Raw genomic sequence first — 26,852 nt, 5'->3', positions numbered from 1 at the left:
GTCGTATAAAAAGGCCATTTTTGTTGTGGGCGAAACTTACTCTATTGGAAAAATCATGCGGTGTAGCTCTGTAGTCAGACTATATATGTCTGCTTCTATTGTGTTGGACTATGCTTGTTTTTATATATATCCGTTTATTTAGTTTACTATACTATATGTTTAGGATAGTATATTGGGCATTGCTATTGATCCCAGTGTATTAGTGCTCCTTACATTTTACTATGAAGAACAAAGATGTCCTTGCACTGCAGCTCCCAGTAGTTGATGCCTGGACTGTCACAGACTGTACATACCTCAGCACTAACACTACTTTACCCTCAAATTGGGAAATCCTTTACTTTTTACTATGAAGAACAAAGAAGTCCAACTTGCAACCCTCCTCATTTGTCCTTCCTTGTACTGTATCTCCCAAAATAAGCACCTCAGTCACTTTAGTTGATGCCTGGACTCACAGGTTGGACATCCCTGATCTCTAACACTATTCTTCCCTCAAATTGGGGGCCCAGCTGCTTTCTGAGTGCCTCTTAACACTATTTTCCCTCAAATTGGGAAACCCTTCACTTTTTACTATGAAGAACAAAGAAGCCCAACTTGCAGCCCTCCTCATTTGTCCTTGTACTGTATCTCCCAAAATGAGCACCTCAGTCACTTTAGTTGATGCCTGGACTGTCACAGGTTGGATGTCTCTGAGCATAGGGATGTCCAACCTGTGACAGTCCAGGCTTGGAATGTGGTGGCACATGGGGAGCTTTAGTCGTCTGCAATAAATCTTCACTACTGTGGGCAATTAATCTCCCGAAAATTCCTTCCCACCTACAAGAATGTGAATATCCAGCAGGATGGCATACGTGTTGCTTCGGTTTTTTCGAAGTTTCCTTGTGAGGCACATTCAGGCGACTTCAGAAAATCGAAGCAACGCTTATGCCATCCCACCGACAATTCACATTCTTGCCGGTGGGAAGGCATTTCAGGGAGGTTAGTTGAGGCAAAAATAGTGTTAGGGGATTTTTATTGCATGCGATAAATCTTCACTACTGCAGGCGACTAAATCTCCCCTAACACTATTTTTGCCTCAAATTCAGACCCCAGCTTTCTGGGCTTTGTGTTGTTGGTGAGGTCAGTTGTGGCCATTCAGGAACTGCTGGAGGGCTCCAGGCTACAAAAGCCTGAAGTAAGAAAAAAAAAAGATTACGCTAATGCACAAAATGGCCCATCGCAGACTTTATGGAGCATGCCTGGACCTGTGACAACATTTTACAGGGCCACCACCTCCCTTCCAATGATCCAAGAAGGCTTAAAGTGATACTGACACTAAAAAAATTATTTTCTAAATATTTATCAAAGTTACCTATAGGTCATGTTGATTGTTTTTCGCTGATTGTTTTGCTTTTGTCACAAATTTTTACTTGAAGTTCCTAAACCTGACTGTTTTGCCAACCTGACTGTCCCTTCTTCAGTGCCGGGCTAAGTCAACCTGCCACCTTAGGCAATCCGGTCGACTACATGGCCCCCTAATGTTCACACATGCGCAGAAGAGCAGAATTGCAGATAAATCGTGAGTTCGCATGCACGGAAGAGCCAAGCCGCCAGTGCGCATCTGTGAAACAGCGCACACTCTGCATTCAGAAAGAAACAGCCACAACTTAAGGTCACGAGGGTCAGAAATAGGCGAAGGCGTCAGAAGAGCTTCTGCCTTTGCGCCCTAGGCACATGCCTCTTCTGCCTACCCCTAGTTCAGGCCCTGCCTGCTCACATAGCAGTGAACTTACCAGTATGTTGTTAGGCTGTTAGAGGAAATTCACAAACACAAGGGGAATATGCAAACGATACACAGATAGTAGTGCCCTCCCTGGAATCAAACCAAAGGTCCTAAGACTGGGAGGCAGCTAACCATCGGACCAACATGATCTTTTAAAAAGGTCGATTCAATTTTTGGATAGGACTTTTTTTTTGGAAAAAATGTGCAAAGACAGTTGTTTAAGGGTTGGGGTAGACTTGTTTGTTTATTCTCTTTGGCATCTTTAGAACACCAGCATGCTAATAAATTTGTAACTTTTGTAGTTAATGTGCAGCCTTTCTTTGGTTTAAGGGAAATGGTAATACATTTGCTCAATGTGAAAATGAAACTGGGGGTGGAACAATTCATTCTTGCCGTCCAGTAAAAATTCCAAGAAGTAAGTTCCAGGGGAAATGAGGGCAGTGTATATTTTGCTAACCCATCTGTTCCCAGCTGCACCATTGCCCACAATCCACATCCCTGATGTCTGGAGACAGGGGTCACAAAAACAAAACATGTCTGGTTTCTCTCTAGGAAATCCCAATTCTTCAGAATCCACTATGCCTGTTGTTTGGAATCCAGCCTGTAGGATGTGCTAGAGGTGCTAATGAGTCAAAGCCAAAGGAAGATTAAGCAAACAAATTGACTTTACTTCATATTATTTCCTCTTGGCCCACTCAGACAAACACAGTATAATTACTAGGTAATGGCACCGCTACTGTTCCCTACCCAGAAAGGTTTGCAAGAGCAGAAATAAGAATAATATTCTGAAGAAATATTATTCATCAGACACAGGGATTCTACATTTGGTCGGATTCAGAAGAGAGCTATTTTGTTACGTCTGTCAATGGTATTTAGTAGTTAGCAAAGCTGCCTTGCAAAGAGTTTGTATTTTTAGTGTTTTATGTAGAGAATAAAGGAGAATAACATAAACCTCCATGCAGAAAGGCTGGGGCTGAAATAAAAATGAATTGGGGCTGTCCAGCTGTCAGGGTATGTTGAGAGACGTAATTCAGAAAGCCTTTTTATTATGGTACCGGAATTAGGCTGAATCCCAAAACTTTCATAAAGGATTCAATAGAATCCCAAACCGAATCTGAAAGCGTGGGAAAAAATATGACAATTTTCTTGTCTAATAATTTTGAGATACCAGTGGTCGTTAACAAAGACTTGAGGCAAAGAGCACCCCGTAATACTAATTAAGGTCACAATTGTGCCAGTTCTCTGCACCATGCGGCAGATAAAAAATGCCCTCCTTTTTTAATGAAAAGGTATCTTTGGAATGCGTTGTTGCTAGTGATGTGCGAATTTATTCGGCAGGCATGGATTCGCGGCAAATTTCCACATTTGCGAATGCGTGCTGGCGAAAAATTTGGCAAAAAAATCGTCGCACACGTAAAAATTGTCACGCTTCAAAGTTATTCGGACACCCATTGACTTTAATGCATTTGGACAAATGGATAAAAGTTGTCTCTCGCATCAAAATAATTTTGACGCCAGTTGACTTCAATGCGATTCAGGAATTTTTTCGCCGTTTCTCGAGACAGATTCGCCCCTCACTATGTTACCTGCAGAAAAGGTGACCTTGTGCAGTCAACAAAGCTCGGTGTATGCCATTGCATTTTTTTTACAGCAGCTTTTCAGGCAGGTCTGAGTTAAGTGTCTATGTATTTGATCACCTGCTAATGGGAGAACTATACAGACATACCATTTTGCACCGCATGGGACACCTAACAGCTGAGTTAGGCCTGGGGGCTATGTTTAACTTGAACTAGTGTTGGTTTCGCCAACTGTGTGTCTGAACCTATCAACCTGGCTGAGAGTTCTAGTTTCATGAAGAGCTGTGTCAAAGCTTATCCATGATAACAGTGCTATTCACCTAGAGGTTGTCTCTGTCTGTAGAAGGACATGTGTTAAGGCAGGTAGTGCTTCAGATATATATAGTGATATTATGTAGAAGCCAATCAAAAGCAGAAGTGCCTGTTACAATAATAAAATATATATTGTTATTTTAATCGCATATTTATAAAGTTTCAACATATTATGTAATGATGAACATCAGAAAGGCATATCAAACATACAAATTGTGTGCAAATGTTTCCAACAGTTTTCCGTATAATGGCAGAATTTTAGATGCTGATATTTTTTTGGAGGGTGGAATCCATTTTGTAAAGCAATTGTCATTTCCTTACCGGTAGGGTGTAATCTACCAAGGCTTCCATGATTTTGGGTGTTTTACGGAGCATCATGGCATTTGCAGTTGCAATTGTGAAAATACCAGAAGCTCATACACACACGTATGAATCACATCACGCTGATTGTTGCACAAATTTCTTATTGTGAGGAATGGGGGAGATTTTGGAATTCTGATGCCACATTTCTAACTGAGAAAAAACACCCAAAAAAAGTGCCACAAACCTTAAGGCGGCCACACAATAACATTTGTGTGGCCCTTTCAGACCAAGTAGGCATCTTATTGGACTTGTATTGAATGGGTCTGTCCAATTAATGTTTGCCTGAAAATTACCCAGATATCTATCGGACAGTTTTTATTTTGCCGTCCAATGAGGATGGAATTGGCAAATTAATGCAATCTACATCCAGTGGGTCAGTAGGCCCTATATAATCCAATCATTGGGCCCCAGGTAGGGTTGTCACCTGGCCGGTAAAAATTATGGGTGATCCCAATGTTATTAATAGGGAAAAAAGATAAATTTATAGGAAGGCCGGTATTTTTTTCCAGGAAAGGTGGCAACCCTAGCCCCAGGCAAACAAACGGATCAGCCTGATTTGGCCCAGCCTGTGGGTGGCCAGCAGAGCCGCCATTAAAAATCACGGGGCCCCGTACAACAAAATTTTCTGGGCCCCCTTGGTCCCGGCCAGCCCCAGCCCCCAAGTCCCACTCCAGATTCTACTCCACACCACAGTTAAAAGACCACACAGACATCAGCGCTGATAAGGTTAACCCCACATACACAAGTTATAAAAAGCCATTGATGGTATAAGTTTAAAAAAACCGGTGGCACCAGTGCCCCCCATAAAGTTTTTTTAAAAAAACATTTATGGTCAGGGCACAAATACAAGTTAAAAAAAATAATTTGACCAAAATGACCAGGGCCCCCCATAAGTTAAAAAAAAAAAAAACATTGGTGCCAGGGCCCCCCATAAAAGTTTTGTTTTTAAAAAACATTGGCACTAGAGCCACCCCTAACAAGTTAAAAAGAAATATTGGGGACCCAGGCCTATAGAGTATTAAAATAATACTTTGGTGGCCACAGGTTTAATAAAATAAAAATAACACATTGGTTTTCAGTAGAACTGAACTTGTGGCTTCAGGACTTCAACTTCGGGTCTTTTTTTTGGGTCAGCTCCTTTTATAGCTTCAGGTCTTTTTGCGGCTTCGAGACTTCCGCTCTTTCCATGCCTTCTGGTCTTTTCACAGCACTTTGGCTCTTCAGGACTTCGGTGGTTCCGGCCTTCGGCGGCTTAAGCACGGCTTCGACGCTATCAAGGGGACCCGGCAAAAAGTGCAGCACAGCCGGGCCCCCTTTAGTCCCGGGCCTGGTACAATAGTATGCCCTGTGCCCCCTGATGGCGGCCCTGGTAGACTGAACCACCCTTAGGCCTCATGCAGAGGTGTATCCATGGACCAATCCATTCCTGCGCCAATAGAGTCCAGTATCAGTACACAAATGAGCTCTGTTCCGATTTTAATCATGAATAGATTATTTTTTGGCCTAAAAACAGCCAACTTGATCAGGAGTGACGACTTGCTCCCCTGTGTATATGCACGGTTACAATATAGTAAAGGTATGGGACCTGTTATCCAGAATGCTCGGGACCACAGAGACATCAGCGCTAAAATGGGTAACCCCACATACACAAGTTATAAAAAGCCATTGATGGTATAAGTTTTAAAAAAACGGTGGCGCCAATGCCCCCCATAAAAGTTTTTTTAAAAAAACATTTATGGTCAGGGCACAAGTTAAAAAAAATAATTTGACCAAAATGACCAGGGCCACTCTATAAGTTAAAAAAAAACATTGGTGCCAGGGCCCCCCAAAGTTTTCTTTTTAAAAAACATTGGCGCTAGGGGGTATCAATGGACCAATCCATTCCTGCGCCAATAGAGTCCAGTATCAGTACACAAATGAGCTCTGTTCCGATTTTAATCATGAATAGATTATTTTTTGGCCTATAAACAGCACAATAGTGACTATTTTGTGCAGACGGTCGGGGACAGCCGATAACCAGCGCTTATAAAATACAAGATTTCAGTAAAAACTTCTGCTCCCAATTTAGCATTGATGACTGTTTCACTTTCACTCCATCTTCAACAGAAAGTCTCCTACTACTTTAAAAATAGTTCTCTAGGAATTTATTATCACTTTATTTATCATTCTTACAGCTGCCTGATTCCTACCTGGGCTGGCCATTTCACACATACACAGTTCTGGCCCAGGTGTTGTACATCTCTGTGTTATTTGCCACACGTTTACATCCTTTTCAATGAGGTCTGAGCGAAACCAACTGTCTGAAGAGCCCAGTCACAGCAGCTGATGAATAGCCATAGTTATAGACCTGATACTTGCTATTTTTTTTTTTTTTTGGTGAATATTTTCCCCAATGCTTTATTGCATTGGGGGGAATTTCATATGTCTCTATGAACAGTAAAAGATGATACAGACAGTGGTTATACTGAGAAATAAGTATGTGAAAGATTAGCAAGAGGTGTGGATTCTGAAGAGGGGCAATAATGTGTAATCCAGCAGTATGTTATAGGGAGGGGATGTATGGAACAGTAGGACGGGGAAAAGAGAGCAATTAAAATGGAGGGTGGATTAAAGAAGAACGAAAAAAATTCACTTGGGGGGTGCCTATTTGTCAGGCACCCCCTAGTGACTATAATGGCTAACATACAAGTAGTGGTGTGTGGCTCTGTCATTGGAATGAAGAAATAATAAGTCTAAAGTAAAAAAGAAAAAGTAAGAAAAATCATGAATAGTTCCTCACCAGGACAATTCCCCAGTCCATGGGTTGTCAATCAATTTTCAATATGTAGGATTCCAAGTGGGGTGAGGTCCATTTGTGTTTCGTGCCTGAATGAAACACAATTCAGGCACAAAACGCATTAGGCAAATGTGCCTCACCCCACTTTGAATCCTGTGTAATCCTGTATAATCTCCCACCCTCTGCAGTTGCACCTCTTTCTTATAAAAAGCTCCGGTCTGGGGGACCTTTACGTAGGCTGCGCAGCCCCTATTCCTTTCCTGCTTCTAGGCACCCTCCGCTTTGATTCAGTTGGACACAGCACAGCAGTTGCCAATTAAAGTCTCTATTGTGCATGTGCCACCCAGGTCAACACAGGGGGACTCCTAGGAGCCTTGAGTAGACAATGGCTGCATGTTCTCGAACATCTTGAGAAAATCCAGCTTGTCTCTTTCACACCAATACATCAGGTGTATTTTAGGATTGACATTGCCTGTTTACTTGGGGCCCGATTTATTAATGTTTGATTTGAAAGTTTAAACTTTTTAACACTAAGGGGCAGATTTACTAAGCTCGAGTGAATAGTTCGAATCCAAAAATATTAGAATTTCGAAGTAATTTTTTGGGTACATCGACCATCGAATTGGTCAACTTCGATCGAATAGAATGATTCGAACTATTCGAAGTAAAAATCGTCCGACCATTCGACCATTCGATAATCGAAGTACTGTCTCTTTAAAAAATCCTTCGACTCAATACTTCGCCAAATAAAAGCTACTGAATTGAATGTTAGCCTATGGGGACATTGTAGATAGGTTTTGGGCACTTTATATGATCGAATAAAAATCATTCAATCAATCGCTTAAAATCGCTCGAACCGTTCAATTCGAACAATTTTATTGTTCGATCGAACGATTTTTATTCGATCAAACCTTTTGTGCTAAAAGGATTTTACTTTGATGGTCGACTTTGAAGGTTTTTTAACCCTCGAAATTCGACCCTTGATAAATCTGCCCCCAAATATCTTGTGATGTGCATGTAAAGAATGGTTTTAAAACGCAACATTTTCTATATCTTTTAAAGAGGTAGTTCATTTTTAAGTAAACTTTTAGTATGTTATAAAATGGTGAATTCTAAGCAACTTTTCAATTAGTCTTCCTTTTTTATTATTTGTAGTTTATTTATCTTTTTCTTCTGACTGTTTTTCAGCTTTAACTGACCCCATCTAAAAAACAAATGCTCTGTAAGGCTACAAATTTATTGTTATTGTTACTTTTTATTACTCATCATTCTATTCAGGCCTCTCCTATTTATATTCCAGTCTTTTATTCATATCAATGCATGGTTGCTAGGGTCATTTGGACCTTAACAACCAGCCTGCTGAAATTACAAACTGGAGAGCTGCTGAATAAAAAGCTAAATAAAACCACAAATAATACAAAATGAAAACCAATTGCAAATTGTCTTTACATCATACCAAAAGTTAATTTAAAGGTGAACAACCCCTTTAAGGGTAAAGACCATGAAAAACGAAAAGCCGTTGAGTTCATGTAAAAGTCAAGGGAATCTGTCTGTAGAATATTGTAAATTAGTTAATTAAAGGCTTTGCAGTTTTTCAACATTTTTCTCACATGTACATAAACGAAAAACGAGGATTTCAAGGTTTTCATATTCTTATATACATATTCTTAGATCCAATAAAGATTAAAATGGGCATTTAGTCAAGGTTACAAAAACCTCAAAAATGCCACAAATTCGTATTTTGATAAATAGGCTCTACAATAGGCTCTACATATTGTTATTGTTTTTGTAAATTGTGGAAATGTCGCTGGCACGTCACGCAAATCAACCAACGTTTTGAGAAATTGGCTAAAATGGTTACAGAGATGGGAAAAACCGCTGTATCAGCCAATGAGCAATAAACTTAAATAAAGCGAGAGTACTGCACCCAGTGCCAAAGTGCCAGTTCAGCCTGCTAGCTGACAGTTACAAAGTACCCTGCCATAAACTGTTATTTTTAGAGGGGCTTCCTTAGCCTGTTGCCCCACACAAGCAAATGACTTGCACCTATTGAGTAGCACATTTGCCACCGTTTCTGGAATGAGAGCACCACTGTGCTTTAAATGACGACATTCACACCTACATTGAGTGAAATAGAGGAAAAAGATTTACCGACGAGGATGCTAATTAGGGACACTTTGCACTTGCTTTTAAGCCTTATTGTTTAATATAAAGATTATGCTTCTACCTGTCGCAGGCCAGTGAGATACAAGCTGTTCTTCACGAGTCACGACTAAGCCAGATATTGGGCAAACAGTTGGTCATCCTTGGTATCAAGTGAAACTACCTGCTGCCCAAACTACTCTCAGCAGCTGAGTATCAACAGCTAAATGATATTTTGCTTTCACTTGCCCACCTGATAACAGATATTCTTGTTCTGCACATCCTAGGAACAAGCTAAAGGGCGAGTATCCCTGTAAAACAAGTGTTTAGAAAAGCTTCCTGATTCCTAAAGAGGTGCCGTGAGATGGAAGTACATTGTGTTAGTAAAAGTGCCTTCCTCCCTCTAAAATCCAACTGCATAAACTGCACTGGGAGGAAGAAGTGGTTTGTCCTCACCCGATTTATTTCCCATGAGCAATTAAAGAGCATTAACACAAAACATGGAACAAATCCTTTCACTTTATTCTCAGGATGTCATTCTGTTGCATGTGTTATTGAGCCGTGAGATATTTTCTCAATGTGTTGGTTGTGAAACATCCAGGAACAAAATCTATATGTGGTACCTGTGTGGTACCTGTATATAGGGGATATCAGAGACACCAGGGGTGTAACTACAGAGGAAGCAGACGCTGCGGCTGCAGGGGGGGACCAGGAGGTATAGGGGCCCATGAGTCCCTAATTAATGAGAAATTTCAACATATATTGGTAATACAGGTCAACCTCTGCATATGTTGGGGGCCTTAAAATTCATTTGCTGTGGGGCCAGTATAATCTAGTTAAACCACTGATGGACACTATTGAAAAGTATTAAATGAACCCATTAACTGAGCAGTTTTGTGTTCATATAATGGCATGGCCTCCAGAGGCAAATTGCTAGCCCCACCAGTCAGACCCAGTCCTTTGGGAAGATGATGTTTTTGCATACCTGTAATAAAACTTTGTGCCAATCAAGGCCCACTTGACCTTCTGTACTTCTGGGTCAGCCGGTGGGTCATTTCTCTCTATGGAAGGGAAAATATACAGGGGCACAGTGGGGAATGTTGACGAAATATTAATGTTAGAAATAGTTAAGGTATAATGGTTCAGCAGGATGTGAGAAAGCCAGTGTGTTATTTTGGGAATGGGCAAAATGTGGGGGTGCTAAAAATGAACAGGTTTGTTAGTAATGTGAGGGTTTATCCGAACCTGTGGTGACCTTTGAGTTGACCACAAGCTGGGCGAATTTGAGTTGAAATTTGGCCAACCATTGCGGGTTAGGGTTGGGTTCTGGTCAGACTGGGAAAGTCCACCCCTCCACTGCTGCGAAGATTCTCTGTCTTGGAACCAGACGTAGAATGGAGGGTGAGAAAACGCAGGTACAGGTTGGGTGCAGGTCCTACAATGGCAACATTTTGCAGGTTAGGGTTGGGTGCGGGTTGAGTTTTTCCTGACCTGTGCATCACAAAGGTTGGTGTGTAAGCTTCATGAAAGAAGTGAGTATTAAGAGGACATTTGCAAGTCTGTAGGACAGGGTAATGTCTGAGGGGATGGGGTAATAGTTTCCCACACACAGGATGATGTGCAAACAAGGGGGATTTGAGCTTCCCTTGATTTTTTCATAAACAGGTATGGGATCCGTTATCTATTATCCAGAAAGTTCCAAATTACGGAAGGCCATCTCCATTTTAATAAAATATTCTAATTTTGAAAAATAATTTCCTTTTTTTCTGTAGTAATAAAACAGTACCTTGCACTTGAGCCCAATTAAGATATAAATAATTAGTGATGAGCAAATTTATTCGCCAGCCATGGACTCGCGGTGAAATTCCGAATTTAAATCATGTGCAAATTTTTCCATGAAAAAATTTGCAGAGAAAAAACGCCCATAAGAAAATAATGCCCATTGACTTTAATGCGTTTGGACAAAAACGTCTCCATTAGAAAATCACCCATTGACTTTAATGTATTAGGACAAAAAAGTTTCCATAAGAAAAAACACCCATTGACTTTAATGCATTTTGAGTAAGAAAAATTGCTGCACGCATAAAAAAGTTGCACATAAAAACACCCTTTGACTTCAATGAGTTTTGCCCATTTTTCGGCGTTTCGCATATTTTTTCCCGCAATTTCATAAATTTTTCCACGAATCGAAATGGGACAGATTCGCTCATCACTATAAATGATCCTTATTGTTGGCAAAAAAAATCCTTTCGGGCTTAATCAATGTTTAAATTATTTTTTTAGTAGACTTAAGGTATGGAGATCCAAATTATAGATCCCTTATCTGGAAAACTCCAGGTCCTAAGCATTCTGGATAACAGGTCCCATACCTGTACATTTATATAGCAGCTTCCTATGGGTTGCTTTTAGCTGTAGAACCCTCAAAGTTAAAGAGTTCCAAAAGCACGAGTTGAATGGTTTGTGCACAGTAAAACCCTAGTCCTCCCTAGTCTTCAGCAGATTGGCTGGGAGCAGAAGAGCTTGGCTGCCCTACAAGTACCTATGGCATGAGATTGGGGTGAATAACACAAAGCACTTGAAAAACTGGTACAGGAGCTCCATTCTTTAATACAATGTAAACCCTTAGCAAACTGCTGAGCTGGTCCTCCTGGGGGTAGTGTGGACATTGCATTGAAGAGTCTGGGGAGACCCAGCCTGAAGGTGATTTAGGAAGAGATTATTTGCTCTCCTAGATACTCCTGAAAGCCAAACTAGAAGGGCAAGCATGCTGAGATTTTGGGTGAAAATGTATTTTCTGTCACTTATACACTATGGCTAAATGAAGGCTACTCCAATGTTTTCTCTATATTAATCTTGTTATGAGCTAGAGCTAATGGAGGACCTAACCAACAGTAAAACTTTCAATGGGGCTTGAACTGAAAAAAATCTGTTATCCAGAATGTTCGGGACCTGGGGTATTCCGGATAATGCATCTTTCCATAATTTGGATCTACATACCTTAAGGGACAGATTTATCAAAGGTCTAATATCGAATTAGAAGTTTTTTCAACAGATTTGGCAATTTGCCAATCAAACGATTTTTAGCGATCGACCAAAGGATTTTATTCGATGTGCAAAGACTTAGAAAATGGTTGTAGAAGGTCCCCATAGGCTAACATAGCACTTCAACAGGTTTATTTTGGCGAAATATTGAAGTCGAAGTTTTTTTAAAGAAACAATTCTTCGATTATCGAATGGATGAATAATCGAACGATTTTTACTTTGAATAGAAGTGGAAGTAAATTCGAAGTCGTAGTATCCTATTCGATGGTCGAAGTATTCAAAAAGTTACTTCGAAATTCGAACTTTTTTAACTTCGAAAATTCACTCGAACCTTAGTAAATCTGCCCCCAAGTCTCCTGTAAACATTAAATAACCACAATAGGCTTGTTTTGCTTCCAATAAGGATTAATTATATCTTAGTTGGGATCAAGTAAAAGCTACTGTTTTATTATTACAGAGAAAAAGGAAATCAATTTTAAAAATTTGGATTATTTGGATAAAATGGAGTCTTTAGGAGACGGCCTTTCCGTAATTCGGAGTTATATAGATAACAGGTTTCCGGATAACAGATCCTATATCCGTACTACTGTTTTTAAAAGATTTTTTTGTTTTTTAAGACAGAAAACTGGAAATGCTAATCGAATCTGCTTCACGAGCCCAAGAAGCCTTGAATGGGTGTCATTAGCTTTATATTTCACTAATAACTTGTGGTTCCAAAGGCAATGAATACAAAGAGGACATAAGTATTAGCACTACACTGTTTTACACACAGCTTGCTAGGTGCTAGTATGAAACTCCTGATTGTCAAGTAATTAGGGCCTGTCAGTCACAGAGAGAAAGCATGTGTGGGGCAAACTGGCCTGACTGATGTGGATTGGGACTAGTCAGACGAGGCTGCGGAGGCTTGTGGCCTTCTCTTTGTTTTTCTTAATAGTTCAAGAAAAAGTCAATCCACATTGTATTTCTAATGATGTCTCACAGAGCACCAAGCCGGCAAAACTCAGACACACTGACAAGAGCATGGCCTTTCTTTTGATTGCAGCAATATATCCTTTTGGGAATGCCTGTTGGAAGAACTATATAGAGTCTGTACAATACTTTAAATTAGTATTTTGATGTCATTTCTGTCACATAACTATAACAAACAGGGGAAAGTTGTGCTCACCACTAGTTTTTAAAATCATTAGGCGGGGGTGCAATGAGGGTGTGACCACAAAATACATATAGACAAATACAAGATTCCTCTGCACTCAACCCATTTTATAAAAGGGACGAATACGTTTTACCTGCAACTTACTAGCTGCTTTTCAAAGTAAACAAACAATCCCTGTTTTGTTTAAAGGGTAAGGCATTTTTCAGTAGCAGTATGCACAAAATGTCTCTGTCTTAAATATATTGATAATGGGTTGAGTACAGAGGAATCTTGTATTTGTCTATATGTTTTTTGTGGTCACAGCCTCATTGCACTCCCGCCTAATGGTTTTAAAAATTAGTGGTGAGCACAACTTTCCCTTGTTTGTTATAGTTATACAGGAGCAGTGACCAGCTCCATGTTGTAGCTCCCACCCTTCCCAGCTATAGTCAGGTGATCCCACTGGTGTCTAATAAAAGGGCAGCCAAGTTTGGGAGTTTTACTTTGAAAGCAGCTAGTAAGTTGCAGGTAAAACGTATTCGTCCCTTTTATAAAATGTATAATTAAACCATAGAATTCTTAATGAATCAGATGAAAATTGAGCATAGGACTGGCCAGATATGGGATGACTTTGACGTAGTTGGCCAGCTTAAATATATTGCAATATATGGACAAACAATCCCTGTTTTGTTTAAAGGGTAAGGCATTTTTCAGTAGCAGTATGCACAAAATGTCTCTGTCTTAAATATATTGATAATGAGTTGAGTGCAGAGGAATCTTGTATTTGTCTATATATATATATATATATATATATATATATATATATATATATATATATATATATATATATATATATATATATATATATATATATATATATATATATATATATATATATACAGTAATAGGTTCCACAAGTGTTAGGCTGGTAAAGCAATGGATGGGACGCCAGACTGAAAGCAAATAAGCTTAGAGTCTAATGCTTTTAGCTGTCAATATATTTACCCAGACTTAGGCCCATGCAGTTGATGTCTTAAACAGGTTCAAACTGAGCTTCAAAGAAAGGCCTGGAATTTTAGGTACAGAGGCCCCAAAAGCCCTTCGCAGCCCATAAATAATGACTGTCTATGGCATCTTACAGCAGAATCTTTGGCATTTGACCGACTCTTCATATTGCCAGGTCCTTTACCCTACTTGTTTCAGCCTGGCAGGCAAGCAATGTTACCTCTAAACCATGTGATGACAAGGGATGAAAAGTTTGTATGGTTCATACCACGCATTACTGGTTTGGACACCACTTGGTACACAAAATGTGCAAATATTTTTTTTTTGCACATGGCCTACAAGAAATTAGAAAGAACAGTGCATTTAAAGCTATGCCATATAGTAGGACGCATGGCCAACAACCATTGTGTTATCCCTGGCTATTAGGTAAGAATTCAGAGGCAGTTTGAAACAGATAAGTGTTGCATTGCAACTGACTGGTACACCATCAGCACCTAGTAATTTACTATGGCGGGCGTAAGAGCCTAAGTGCCTCCCCCCACCTGGCCCTTTTGAATAAAGTGTGGTCTTGGGAACTTTGTTGTATACATCCAAATGTAAGTATTTTCCTCCATGTGTAGCTTATTAAAGTAGGAATATCGCCAGGTGGAAACCATAAGTTTCTTGCCTTGAGTCTCATCTTTCATACATTCAGGCTAATCGCTTATTGCTACATTTGAGGCTTAACTGTCTACAAGACAGTTTCATTTGCACAGGAGAAGTAGGGTATTTGTGCCTTTATGTAGGTGTATGTATGGGGTGTACAGCCTGTAGCATGTGGCCTCTATATGAGCCTTGGGACATATATCTTGGATATATATTTTTAGTATATTGTGGCTGCCTTTTGGAACTGGGGCAAGTCCCTCTGGCTCAGCTTGGATTCACAGGAATCAGTTATATGGACTTCCCATTAGGAATAGAGAATTATTTGCCTCTATGTGTCCCAAATGTTGGGACCTACTAGGAAGTCTTTTTCTGCTGACTGCCCTGGTTTTATGGAGATTTTCTTCCAATAGACAGCACTCCCGTTTCAGTAAAACCATCTTTATTGTTTCTAGGACAGCAGCATGATGCAACGTTTCACTCCACTCTTTGTCAAGCATAAAAGCTGGTTTTATGGAGTCCAGCAAAATGCTCATGTGAACACAGATAGGGCCATATTTCTCCAAGACTTACTCCAAACATCCTATACAATTTTAATAGATTTGCAAAGTCTTTATTTGCATTCTCTCTTCCCCTTTTGTAAGATGCTTCATTCAGCACCTCCTAACATTTGTTTTGCTGGAGCACAGGAGTAAGAAATGCAGGAGCCTGTTGTTTAAAGGTAATGGAGAAGTTGGAATGAGGTGCCAAGTGAAGAGCAGCTTTCTTTTATTAGAAGGTTTTGTGTTGTGCTATAATCCCGAGGAGCCACAAGTGAGACCCCTGAATTCTTGCATGTTGCCCACCACCACCAATACAGAACCTCTATAGCCCATGCTAAACTGAAGATAAGAACATACTTTTATATGTTTATGTGGCGCTGCTATGTATTTGTTAACAGGGAATTATTTGTTCCCACCAACCAGAGACTCCCAGGTTGATATATCCCTTTATATTGAAGTGTAAAGTCAAATTCAGGAATCAGAAAATATGTTTTATAGTTTATTGCAACAAAGCCAAGGCATAACTTATCAAAACAGCAAACATAATACAAATGTTTCAATACACATACTTTAATTTGACACAAATATTTAATTTGCTTATCCCTACCATGAATAAATACCAAATATACATCTCAATTATTTACATATCTACATACACATTTACACACATTTTTTTGCAGAAGGGATTATTAGATATAAATGGCAGCTATTGTTTTGTAGGCCAGTAAAATCATTAACTGCACCCACATTCCTCTACAATCATCTCTTGGTGGTGCCTCAAAACAACCTCATCTCCCTCATAATACAACATGGAGAGTGGGCTCATCTTCACCGGGACGCACAATGGACACTCCACTCGTTCGGGTTGGTACAACTTGACCACACTCTGCAGAGCAAAATCAAAGAGAAAATCATAAGTTGCTGTCGATAAATGGACTATGTGGATATAGAAAGAAACAATTCTAGTTCAGGGTTTGTAGAAACTTCACATAAAATGTCATTGTCTCATTAACAGAAGCCCAAATGGTGCCCACTAATCCTCTGAAATGGGCAAGTAAAACCTGTAGTGTGAACTAATTCTATCTATCAGGGATATGGTTGGGAGCTGTAAATCAAATACAGATAGAGGACCACAGGCAATACATATGTTTTCTAAAAATGTCTTATATGTCAGCCCATGAAATAAAAAAAGGGTGGTTTGAACCTAAAATTTCTATTTAGCAGATTTTTCAGGGATACTTTATTCAATTCAAGAAGATAAACTGGATTACTTACTTTCATATAGGCATGGTTTGTTGGTTTGAAGGTCTCATTTAGTGGAATTGGACAAGCTCCCTCGCATCTATAAGCATTGTACTTTTTTGGGTAGACAATCCAGCTGCTCCATCCAATGTCCTCAAAGTCCACAATCATGTCCACTCTCCTACAAAGAGGTTTCCCATTTTCGACATGCCTGGAAGGGATGCTTCCTATTGATAAGTGATGGTTTTCATTCCTGTTCCTTCTGTGTCTCCTAATACCAGGCACTCTACTAGCTTTCTCTATGTCAACGTATTTGGATGACTCTGCTGTCTTGATGAGGCTGGGAAAGCCAATATGGTTGGCAGAGGACTTGACTTTAGTAAACAACACTAGCATGACTCCCTTGGTATTGAGGTATGTAGGGACAGATGTTTGATGAGGATTGTATTGTTGGGAAGGACCTGGGGCATCTATGAACTCTGCATTGCTCATACCTGAGCCTCTCTCTGCCCTTTCCTTTGCTTTTAGGTGTTCACTATCAATATCCCTTCTTTCCTTGAAATAAGGCTGTAGGATCTTGGTTACGTTAAAAACTTTCCATGGTGAGCCTTTGGTAGAAGGAGGGTTTGCATTAAATGATCCCAGGTAGAGATTGTCTTCACCATCCCTACTGTGGTACATATCCATGGTAATATTGTGTGATGGTTCAGTGTGAGGAAGTAGAATTCTTAGTTCTGCCAACTTCAGTTCATTACTCCGGGAGACAGCCGACATGTCAAAAGACAGTGTCCAACGGTTCTCACTTTCGGTGCACTCTGTGGTAGACACAAGCACAAAGACAACATGAGCCCTCTGTTACCTCTCAACAATGTGGATTGAAGTGCTGTTTAGATACGGATAGACTAAACAAAAACGCTTGGCCAAATGTCAAAACACTGACTATGTGTATTGACTTGAGGTTGGTGGGTGCTATTTTAACAGAAAGCTGAAGCCCAATACACAAACCTTAGGGGTAAAATAAGAAGATTAATGAGCCCTGTCAACTGGGAACGGTCTGGTAAGCAGTCATTTGTCTTTATCAGAGGAGAAGAATCAAGAGGCCAGCATTCAGGCAAGCAGTGGTATATGAAATAAACTGCAGGATAATAAGATTCAAGACAGCTTCTACTAAAAGGGACCTTCAAATATTGTCTTGCTCTTGCTCTTTAAATCTATGTTGGAGATGCCATGACAAAAGTAATTTTAACATTTCTGCTTTGGCTGCTGGATAGTTTCATTAGAAGGTTCATAGAGTATACTTTCCATTTATCCAACAATTTAAGGTGCAACAAAGTAATATAAATGGCAACAGTATCATCTATCTGTCTACTATTATGCAACACATCCTAATTGGTCCTAATTTTCACAGAATTTGAGGCTAAACTATACAGATAATTTACTCACTTTTTGCAAAGAGACTCAGAACGGTATCATATTCCTTCGTGGCAGTGTTTGGCCGATTGGCAAGACCTGTATCATTTCCCGTGACAAGATTCTGGTACAGCTGCATCATATATAAAGGATATCTCATATCTCTATGATGTCTGTTTCCATCCAGTAGGCTTGGGAGGTTTAACGCCACTCTGGATCCGAAGAGAGGATTCCTGCTCTCTACTCTATCTGGCCAGGTGGGCAATCCTTGTGATATGCATGCGAAACCTAAGTACAGGACTGCTGTCAGAAATGCCATGCTTGCACTGCTGATCTCTCTTTCAGGGAGATGTAACACTCTCAGAGGCTCACTCCCAGACTGAACAAACAGAGCATTCCCCTGACTTTATATAGGAGTGAGCTGCCATTGCTCTTCACACCTACGACCTTTTGATCTACATGACCTCCCATCAAATGGCCAAAGCATCTCCAGCTAATGTCCCTACTGTTATGCTAATCGCCTCATCAAGGAAATCCTGTAAAATAACAAATTTATATGTGTCTAAAATAATAATAATCTGGTGTTTAGTTGAATCATTTGCCAGGCTGTCTTCTCCTAAAATGGTTGCCTAAAAAAGTGCCGGGATGTACAGCCTGAAAACGAGTTAGCCCCATATTTGCTTATTTTATGCCCCTGGAACTAAAGAAAGTAGACTTTTACTCCAATATTTCTATACATTTATAATATTGCTACCTAGCATAACATTGCCCCTAGCAAACTGGACCCCTGGTCCTGGTTGGGTTACCTATACCCCTGGGAGGGAATTGCTTTTTGTTTATATATTAATAGGGAGCTTGGGGCTCTTCCCCTTTGGACTCCATCTTTTATCAGGGGTGAACGCTGCTGGAGAACCTGGAGCCTAAGGTGCCAGTAAGAAGATTGCGCCCTAATAAAGGAACCAACCCCTTTGAGAAGCTGAGGAGCAGAGACCCTGTTAATGAGGTTTAGTTAGTGACAGTTACAGCTCCTGTCATAGTACCCACTGGGGTGTAAGAGCAGCACTTGGCTCCACTGAGGATTGAAAGACTTGGGGTAGCTCTCCCAGGCAATACTAAAGTGAAGGGACACTTGGCTAGAAAATTAATCAGGCTAGTTGTAAACCCTGACAGGTTTCTACTGGAGGATACCACTAAAGGGTACGTTTCTACTGGTTACATTAAACCCCTACAAGTCCCATCTTCTAAAGGTTAATGGTACCTGTAATCTTGTGCTAGATCACTACTTTTTTCTCATTGTACTAAATGTGTATCTCATATATGTTGACTTAACATCTAACTCATAGCCACTGTTGTCCTTTAGCATCTACGTTGTAGTTCAACTGCACCATCCCTTCCTCCAAACAGCCCAGGGTCACATAACCTCACTTTGCTTGTTTAACAGCTGTGGCCAAAGTAGGGAAAGTATCTGCCCCCCACTTGTTACTATGGAATTCAGGCAAAAGTGCTGCATTGTGGTTAAAAAAATGGCAATTTGAGCAAAAGTTGAACCCTAAAACCTCTGTCTTACATTTCTATTATAATTATATTATATATCCCAAGAGTGTGGCTTTCCCCCCGCTGGTTACTCTCTCCGAATTGTATGTTACCCCCACACTTGATCCCCCTCTGCTGCCTACCCCTAGTTACAGCTTTGCAAATCAAAAACTTTGATCAACAGAGAAGCTAAATACCAATTACATAGCAAAAAAATGACAGAGAGTAATAAACTGAATTCAATATTTTATTGTAGAGTGCTCAGACAATATATAACTCAATAGAATAAATATTTTTTTCTTGCACATTATATAAAAAAAACTTTTTTATAATATCTACACTATATACAAGGAATGCGACATGCCACAAAACAGTTTATGGCATATATATATATAAAGAAACGCCCATGCACGTATATCTCAATTAATTCAGTTACATCCACACTCATCCACAATCATATCCTCGTGATGCTTCAGTACAACTTCTCCGTCTTCATACAGTAACATGGACAGTGGGCTCATCTTTACAGGGACACAGGAGGAACATTCCACTTTCTCTTGATCGTACAACTTGACCAGACTCTGCAAAATAACAGACACAGAAAGTTGTTAGGAAAGGAAATCCAGTGGTTTCCGTTGCTCTTTTTTAAGATTATCGTTTTAGTTGATATATTTTTAACCTAACTTGAAAATATAAATTCTGAATAGTTACTGTATCCTGCCACTAGGTGGAGCTTGTAGTGCTAAGCATCAGCTGAGAAATGTCCTGCTAAAATCCTTGGATAATGGCAATGCTGTAAAGATTTCAGACATAAATGAAACCAGCACTGTATGCATTCATACCTTTCCCTTCTAAATAAATTACAATACTTTGGTTTAAATATGAGAGTAAATAAATAAGAATTGTAAAGTAAACTCTAGATCTAATAACCCATAGCAACTAAAGCTGACCAAAAATGCAACTGCCCATTTCTAGGTGCCTTTTATTTAATTTCCCTTTATATGAAGCGGTTCTGAGAACAGAAAAATGGAGCATATGTCTTACCTTGATGTAGGCATGGTTCGTTGGCTTGAAGGTTTCATTTAAAGGAATAGGACAGGCTCCCTCACACCTATAGGCATTGAATCTTTTGGGATAGACAATCCGATCACCCCATTCAATCTTTTCAAAATCCACTATCATATCCACTCTCCTGCAAAGGGTTTTCCCAACGCTTCTGGAAGGGATGGTGTTCATGACAATGGTATTTTTCGTTTTTTGGTTGCGCCGGGGTCTTCTGGTATCTGTCACCCTGACTGTGTTTTCACTCATGACATACTTGGAAGACTCCACAGTGTGGATGAGACTAGGAGATCCAAAATGACTAGCAGTGGGCTTGTCCCTGGTGAACACAACCAGGACAACTCTCTCTGTAGGAAAACTGGATGCAGGGGTATTGTCTTTATTCCTTTGTAGACCTTCTTCAACCTCAGCCCTTACTCCTCTCTTAATGACATGTGGCTTGGCTCTCTCATGCATGTTCTTAACTTCTATGTATTCAACGTTGGTGAATGGCTCCCCTTGATGGAGATAATACTGGAGCATCCTAGTTAGGTTAAAGATCTTCCACGAGGAACCCATTGCAACAGAAGGGTTTGTCTTAAAGGATCCCATAAAGAGATTTTCCTGACCTTCCTTGGTGTGGTAGATCTCTACAGTAACATCCTGAGATCTTTCAAATGAAGGGAGGCGGATTCTCAGCTCAGCCAATTTCAGCTCATTGCTGCTGGATATAGAAGACATGTCAAAAGATAATGTCCATCGATTGCCCACTACAACACAACCTGTAACAGAAAAAAAGGGAGAAAGACATTGTTAGCCTCTGGCCCAATTCGTTAAAGTGTGGAGTTCATTTAAATGAGTCTTTTGTATTTTAATGTCCATTGGGACCTGATGTTCTCCAACAGCATTTGGATATGAATAGCTATAGTAGAAACTGCTTTGCCTACATAGAGGAATACTGTAAGTGTGTATCGAGAGAGCTATTAAACAAAGGGGCTGAAGTGCAATACACAAATGGAGTGGAATAATGAGTCTTTTTACACGCTGTCCCTGCAGGAGGCAGACTGACAGAGAGTCGTTCATCTTAATCACTTGAGAACAAGAACACGTGGTGAAAACATCAGCCCAAACATAGAACCAACTGGCTGCACATTTTATACTAGCAATGGTTTCATGCTGTCTAAATTGTTAAAGTTGGCCATAGATGCACTAATAATATTGTACAAAAAAATTTTGCACAATATTCGGTGTGTGTATATTGGGAGATGAGACGACCGATATCGGCAGAAGACTTGATATCGGTCGGCTCGTCGTTCCGGCTGGCTGGAAATGTATTATTTGGGCGCCTTTGAAGGGACCCGAACATCTCCCATGGTTAGTGATGAATCTATTGTTTCTACCTGTATATCTGACGATTCAGCTGTACACATCTGTATTGAAACGAATGATCTTTCCTGGAACCAATGGTCACAAGAAGGATTGTAATTGTTACATCTATGGCCACCTTTAGTCTCCTTGCTAAACAGGGTTCTTTTTCTGGATACAACTATTGAGATAAAGACAGCTTTGAAATTATCCTTATTCGAACACAGTACTAATAGTTAAATATATCTCTCAATGTAACTTTTTCTTGTGCAGTGAGATGCCAAAAAGCTTACAATCTTAAAGGTGACCATATATTTATGTCAGTTATTGCTTATTTATCAGCCCCTCAGGGACAAATTGTCTTGCCATCCCATGGGAACAATTTGTATCCATAATATTTGGCCATGTACATGGATGAAAAAGTTAAACATTAAGGGGGTTATGTAATGTAAGACACTAAGGGGCAAATTCACTAAGATGCGAAGTTGCGCCAGGTGCAACTTCGCCGCACTTTGCCAGGCGTAGTTTCGCCAGGGCTCCGCAAATTCACTAAAATCCGAAGTTGTGCACAGGGGTAGCGTAAGGTTGCGAAGTTGCGCTAGCGTTGATTCTCTATATAAAGCGAAGTTACGCTAGCGAAGGCTAATTTGCATACGGCGCAAAATTCTAATTTCAATGGAGGAACACGTATCTGCACTACAAATGCCTAGAAAACCTTCAAATCAGCAAATAAAATTTTTATTTTGCCCTACACATGTGCCCACTGTCTAGGTAAGTTGCCACGAGTCAGGAAATGTAGGGGGGAGGAAGGGGAGCCCCCAAAAAATTTTCGATCTTTTTCAGCCTATCACCCATCATGTAGAAAACACGCCAGCGTTTTTTGGGACTTAGAAAAAAAATTGACTTTTTTTTAAACAATCCCTATCTACTCTATTGCGCTTCGCCAGGTCTGAGGTGGCGAAGGAAGTCTAGCGTAAAAGGTAGCGTTCAGTACACTGCGCAAGTTAGTGAATTTGCGTAGTTTCGTCGCTAGCGAAAATTCGCCTGGCGTAAGGTTGCGAAGTAACACTAGCGAAACTACGCCAGCGTTCGTTAGTGAATTTGCGCAGTAGCGAAAATGCCAAACGCTAGCAAATTAACGCTAGCGTTCGGCGCTTCGCGGCTTAGTGAATTTGCCCCTAAGTTTGCCCAAGAGCAGTATCCCATTGCAACTATTCAGCAGGTAGGATTTACTGGTCACCTGTTAAGGGCACAGACACATGGTCAGATTTGGGGAGATTAGTCGCCACTGCGACAAATATACTCTTCTTCGGGGTGACTAATCTCCCGAACTGCCTTCCCGACAGTTAGAATGAAAATTGCCGGCGGGATGGTACTTGGAGCGCTTAATTTTCCAAAGTCGTCTGAAGTTTCCTCATGAGGCAACTTCGGAAAATGAAGCTTTCCGAGTGCTATACCGCTGGTGATTTTCATTCTAGCCGGCGGGAAGGCAGTTCGGGGAGATTAGTCACCCCGAAGAAGGAGATTTGTCGCCGGGCGACTAATCTCTCAGAATCTGACCGTGTGTCTCTGCCCTAAAAAGCAAACATCTTATTGGTTACTGCTACTGGGCAAACGTAGTGCCTTTTATTACATATGGGGGGATCTGCCTTCTGGGCCAATTAATTTGAGGGAGGGGTAAGGGGTCAAAATGTTGCCCTTTACAGCATCATACCCTAAGCATGTGCACCTAACCATGAAAGTTGTGCTCTGTCCTGAGTTTTAAAAAAAAAAACCCTGTACCTGTACAATTGCCCCAAGCAGGGCCAAACCTCTGCATACATCTAGTACCTGTAGGCACTCCTACTATAACTGACAGGTATGTAGCCACCCCTTAAACTGAAGGTTTAGGATTCTTCTCAGGTGGCACAACCCTTTGTGTTCCATACTGGAGGTGCGAATAGTTGATACTGACACCTCTAAGAAGTTGGAACAGGGTGGACCAAAAAATCACGAAGGTTTGTACTTTTAATCCTCTCAATAGCCTAAGCATATACATATTGTGAAAAGCAAAGAAATTGGTGTCTGTGAAACTTTTGTAAGGCACCAATTTCCGCTCAAGAGTGAATATACCTGAGAATTAATTAATTTTACATTGACCCATAATGAAGTAATAAAGTCCATATACTTACTTTTTGCAATGAGGCTTAGAACGGCATCAGATTCTTGCAGGACAGGATATTCCAGGATTGACAGGTCTGTATCATTTCCCAAAATCAGGGTCTGGTATAACTGCATCATGGAAGGGGGGTATCTCATACCCTGGGACAGTCTGGAGCCATATATATTGTTGGGTTTCTTGTATCCCAGGTTAGAGCCTTCAAGAGGGATCTTAGCTGCTTTTCTCTCTGAATGAATGGGTTTCCCGTGGATAAGGGAAGCAATGACGAAGAACAAGATGACTCCTAGGCTTGCCATCTCTGGAGAGAGGTATCTGTATTGATTGTCTGACTCTTCCAAAGCAGGAGATATGAACACGTTAGAGGATCTCCAAGACTAAAGAAGAAACCTTTAAATCCCTGCCTTTATATAGAGGATGGATTATGAGTTTCAATGGTTCTTCACACCTAGACGTCTTTGATCTGGCTGACCTCAGCCTCCCAGTAGCCCTGGGCCGATCCCCTGCTGCAAGGTTAATGACACCTATAAGAAATTCTCTTGTGGGGGGCTCTTTATATTCATTCGATAAAAATACCTATAGGTTTCATGCACAAGTAACACAGGATCATTAGTGGTGCCTTTGAAACTTGATAATCCCATTTCAACCATAGAAACATATCATTTGGTGCTAAATACTCTCCATATAAGGTACTAATCCATAATGGCTTTGTTTGGGTTGATTTGGCAGAAGGATGTCAATGGGGTTTATACTTTTGGGAAACTATGACCAGAATGGCTCATTTTCCAGGGGAACGGGGTTTGCTGTGTGTGGCTACCAGTAGAAGACAACCATTGGAGAACTAATAATTATATATGAATTTAAATAGCAGTCAGTTGGTCTCTTTTTGGGGGAGGCTAAACCTCCTTAATCTCTTATTGCTTTCCACCAATTCTCTGTTCATGTATGTAGGCCCCAAACCAACCAACTTCTAGTATCTCAACAGCTTTATAAATTATCCTTAAACTTATAGTCAGGGGTAAAAACTGATTGAGAGCACAGTTGATTTTTGCTAGGGGCAATATAAGGTGATTTGGGGTTTTTAGACACTACTTGTCTAAGAAGCAGAGGACCATTATCCATATGTTACTTGAATGAATGCTACAGTACATTGTCAATGGAGGCCAGGCACAAGCCAGTGTGTATATTATGCCAATGGACCTGAAATAACAGTCTGTGACCAATCAACATTCTGGCCTTTGTCTCTTCCAGTAAGAGTCTATTCAAGGTGTTATCTTTTTTTAATGTTTAAGTTTGCATTGTATTCGTTTTAATTGCTGTCCGATGATAGTTCAGAAAAAATAAACTGACAATTTTAAAGAGTGCCAAGAGCAACCTTGACCCAAGTGCTATGGAAACTAACGGTTCATAGGAGGACACCATGACCCAGTATCACCCTTATGATTCATGATGGCATCTGAATGGAAATTTATTTCATTTATAACAGGGAGGAGAAGATTTAAAATTGGGTGAGTTGCTCATCTACATCATAAATTCTCATCAATGATACACATCCTGGCACTATTCTATGGCAACCCCATGGAAAGGATACAGTTCCCATCATCCTTATCCAGTCAGCTATGGTGAACTCAAGTTCTCATAATATTCATCCATCCAGCTATGGTGAACTTCAGTTCTCATAATCCTCACCCAGCCAGCCATGGTAAACTTGAATTCTCATAATCCTCATCCAGTCGGCTATGGAGAATTTAAATTCTCATAATCCTCATCCAGCCATGCCAACCCCATGGAAAGGATACCGTTCCCATCATCCTTATCCAACCAGCTATGGTGAACTCAAGTTCTCATAATATTCATCCATCCAGCTATGGTGAACTTCAGTTCTCATAATCCTCATCCAGCCAGCCATAGTAAACTTTAATTCTCATAATCCTCATCCAAATATATGGAGAATTTAAATTCTCATAATCCTCATCCTGCCACGGCAACCCCATGGAAAGGATACAGTTCCCATCATCCTTATCCAGCCAGCTATGGTGAACTATAGTTCCCATCATCCTCATCCAGCCAGCTATGGTGAACTCAGATTCTCATAATATTCATCCATCTAGCCATGGTAAACTTCAGTTCTCATAATCCTCATCCAGCCGGCTATGGAGAATTTAAATTCTCATAATCCTCATCCAGCCGGCTATGGTGAACTACAGTTCCCATCGTCCTCATCCAACCAGCTATGGAAAACTTCAGTTTTCATAATCTTCATCCAGCCAGCTATGGAGAACTACAGTTCCCATCATCCTCAGCCAGCCAGCTACAGGACTGTGTAATTGGTACCCCTGGTTGACACAGCATGGAAAGCTCCTTATTCAGATCTACAGCAACTCTTCAACATAATATTTGAGCACCAAAAAAGGTGAATAGCCTATTCCATTTGAACAGTTTTCTACTGTAATGGGAAGTACCAATGGTTTAGAGTGGGGGTCCCCAAACTTTCTTTTTTCCCATGAAATTATGGGCACAAAACATTTTGCATTAACATATACTGAAACTACTTATCGGCCAGGGCCCCCTTTAACACCTCAGCCCCCCCCCCCAGCAAATGCTGGAGGAGATGGGGCTACATTAATTTATATTTATACCCCTGTTAAGCTTGCTGTAGAGGCAGGGGATAGAGAGGTAGAGAAAAAAAAGGAGCAGACAATGCTATTAACCTGCCAGCCAGCAGTGCCAAATTCCACTCTCAGAATAGAGGTTTTGTATGGTAATTCCCCATGTGCTCCTCACGGCTTGTTAGACTAAACAGAAACTCCT

At 40.4% G+C, this 26,852-nt stretch overlaps 2 protein-coding genes across 2 annotated transcripts; both read right to left on the bottom strand.

The window, feature by feature from the left end:
* Window positions 1-15,778: 15,778 nt before the first annotated feature.
* On the bottom strand, window positions 15,779-18,310 carry nodal1.L (nodal homolog 1 L homeolog). Its single transcript, NM_001085796.1, is given in 3 exon segments — window positions 15,779-16,178; window positions 16,568-17,349; window positions 17,978-18,310. Coding segments are annotated over 3 exon segments (1,221 nt in total). The 5' UTR covers window positions 18,264-18,310; the 3' UTR covers window positions 15,779-16,025.
* A 1,401-nt stretch (window positions 18,311-19,711) lies between these two features.
* nodal2.L (nodal homolog 2 L homeolog) lies at window positions 19,712-24,387 on the bottom strand. Its single transcript, NM_001087967.1, is given in 3 exon segments — window positions 19,712-20,058; window positions 20,522-21,300; window positions 24,055-24,387. Coding segments are annotated over 3 exon segments (1,218 nt in total). The 5' UTR covers window positions 24,341-24,387; the 3' UTR covers window positions 19,712-19,905.
* Between the last annotated feature and the right edge of the window lie 2,465 nt (window positions 24,388-26,852).

This window comes from Xenopus laevis, chromosome 3L (assembly GCF_017654675.1).
Source record: "Xenopus laevis strain J_2021 chromosome 3L, Xenopus_laevis_v10.1, whole genome shotgun sequence".
NCBI classification, from domain to species: Eukaryota; Metazoa; Chordata; class Amphibia; order Anura; family Pipidae; genus Xenopus; species Xenopus laevis.
Note: the sequence above shows the minus strand (reverse complement) of the source record. Positions and strands in the feature narration are given on the sequence as shown.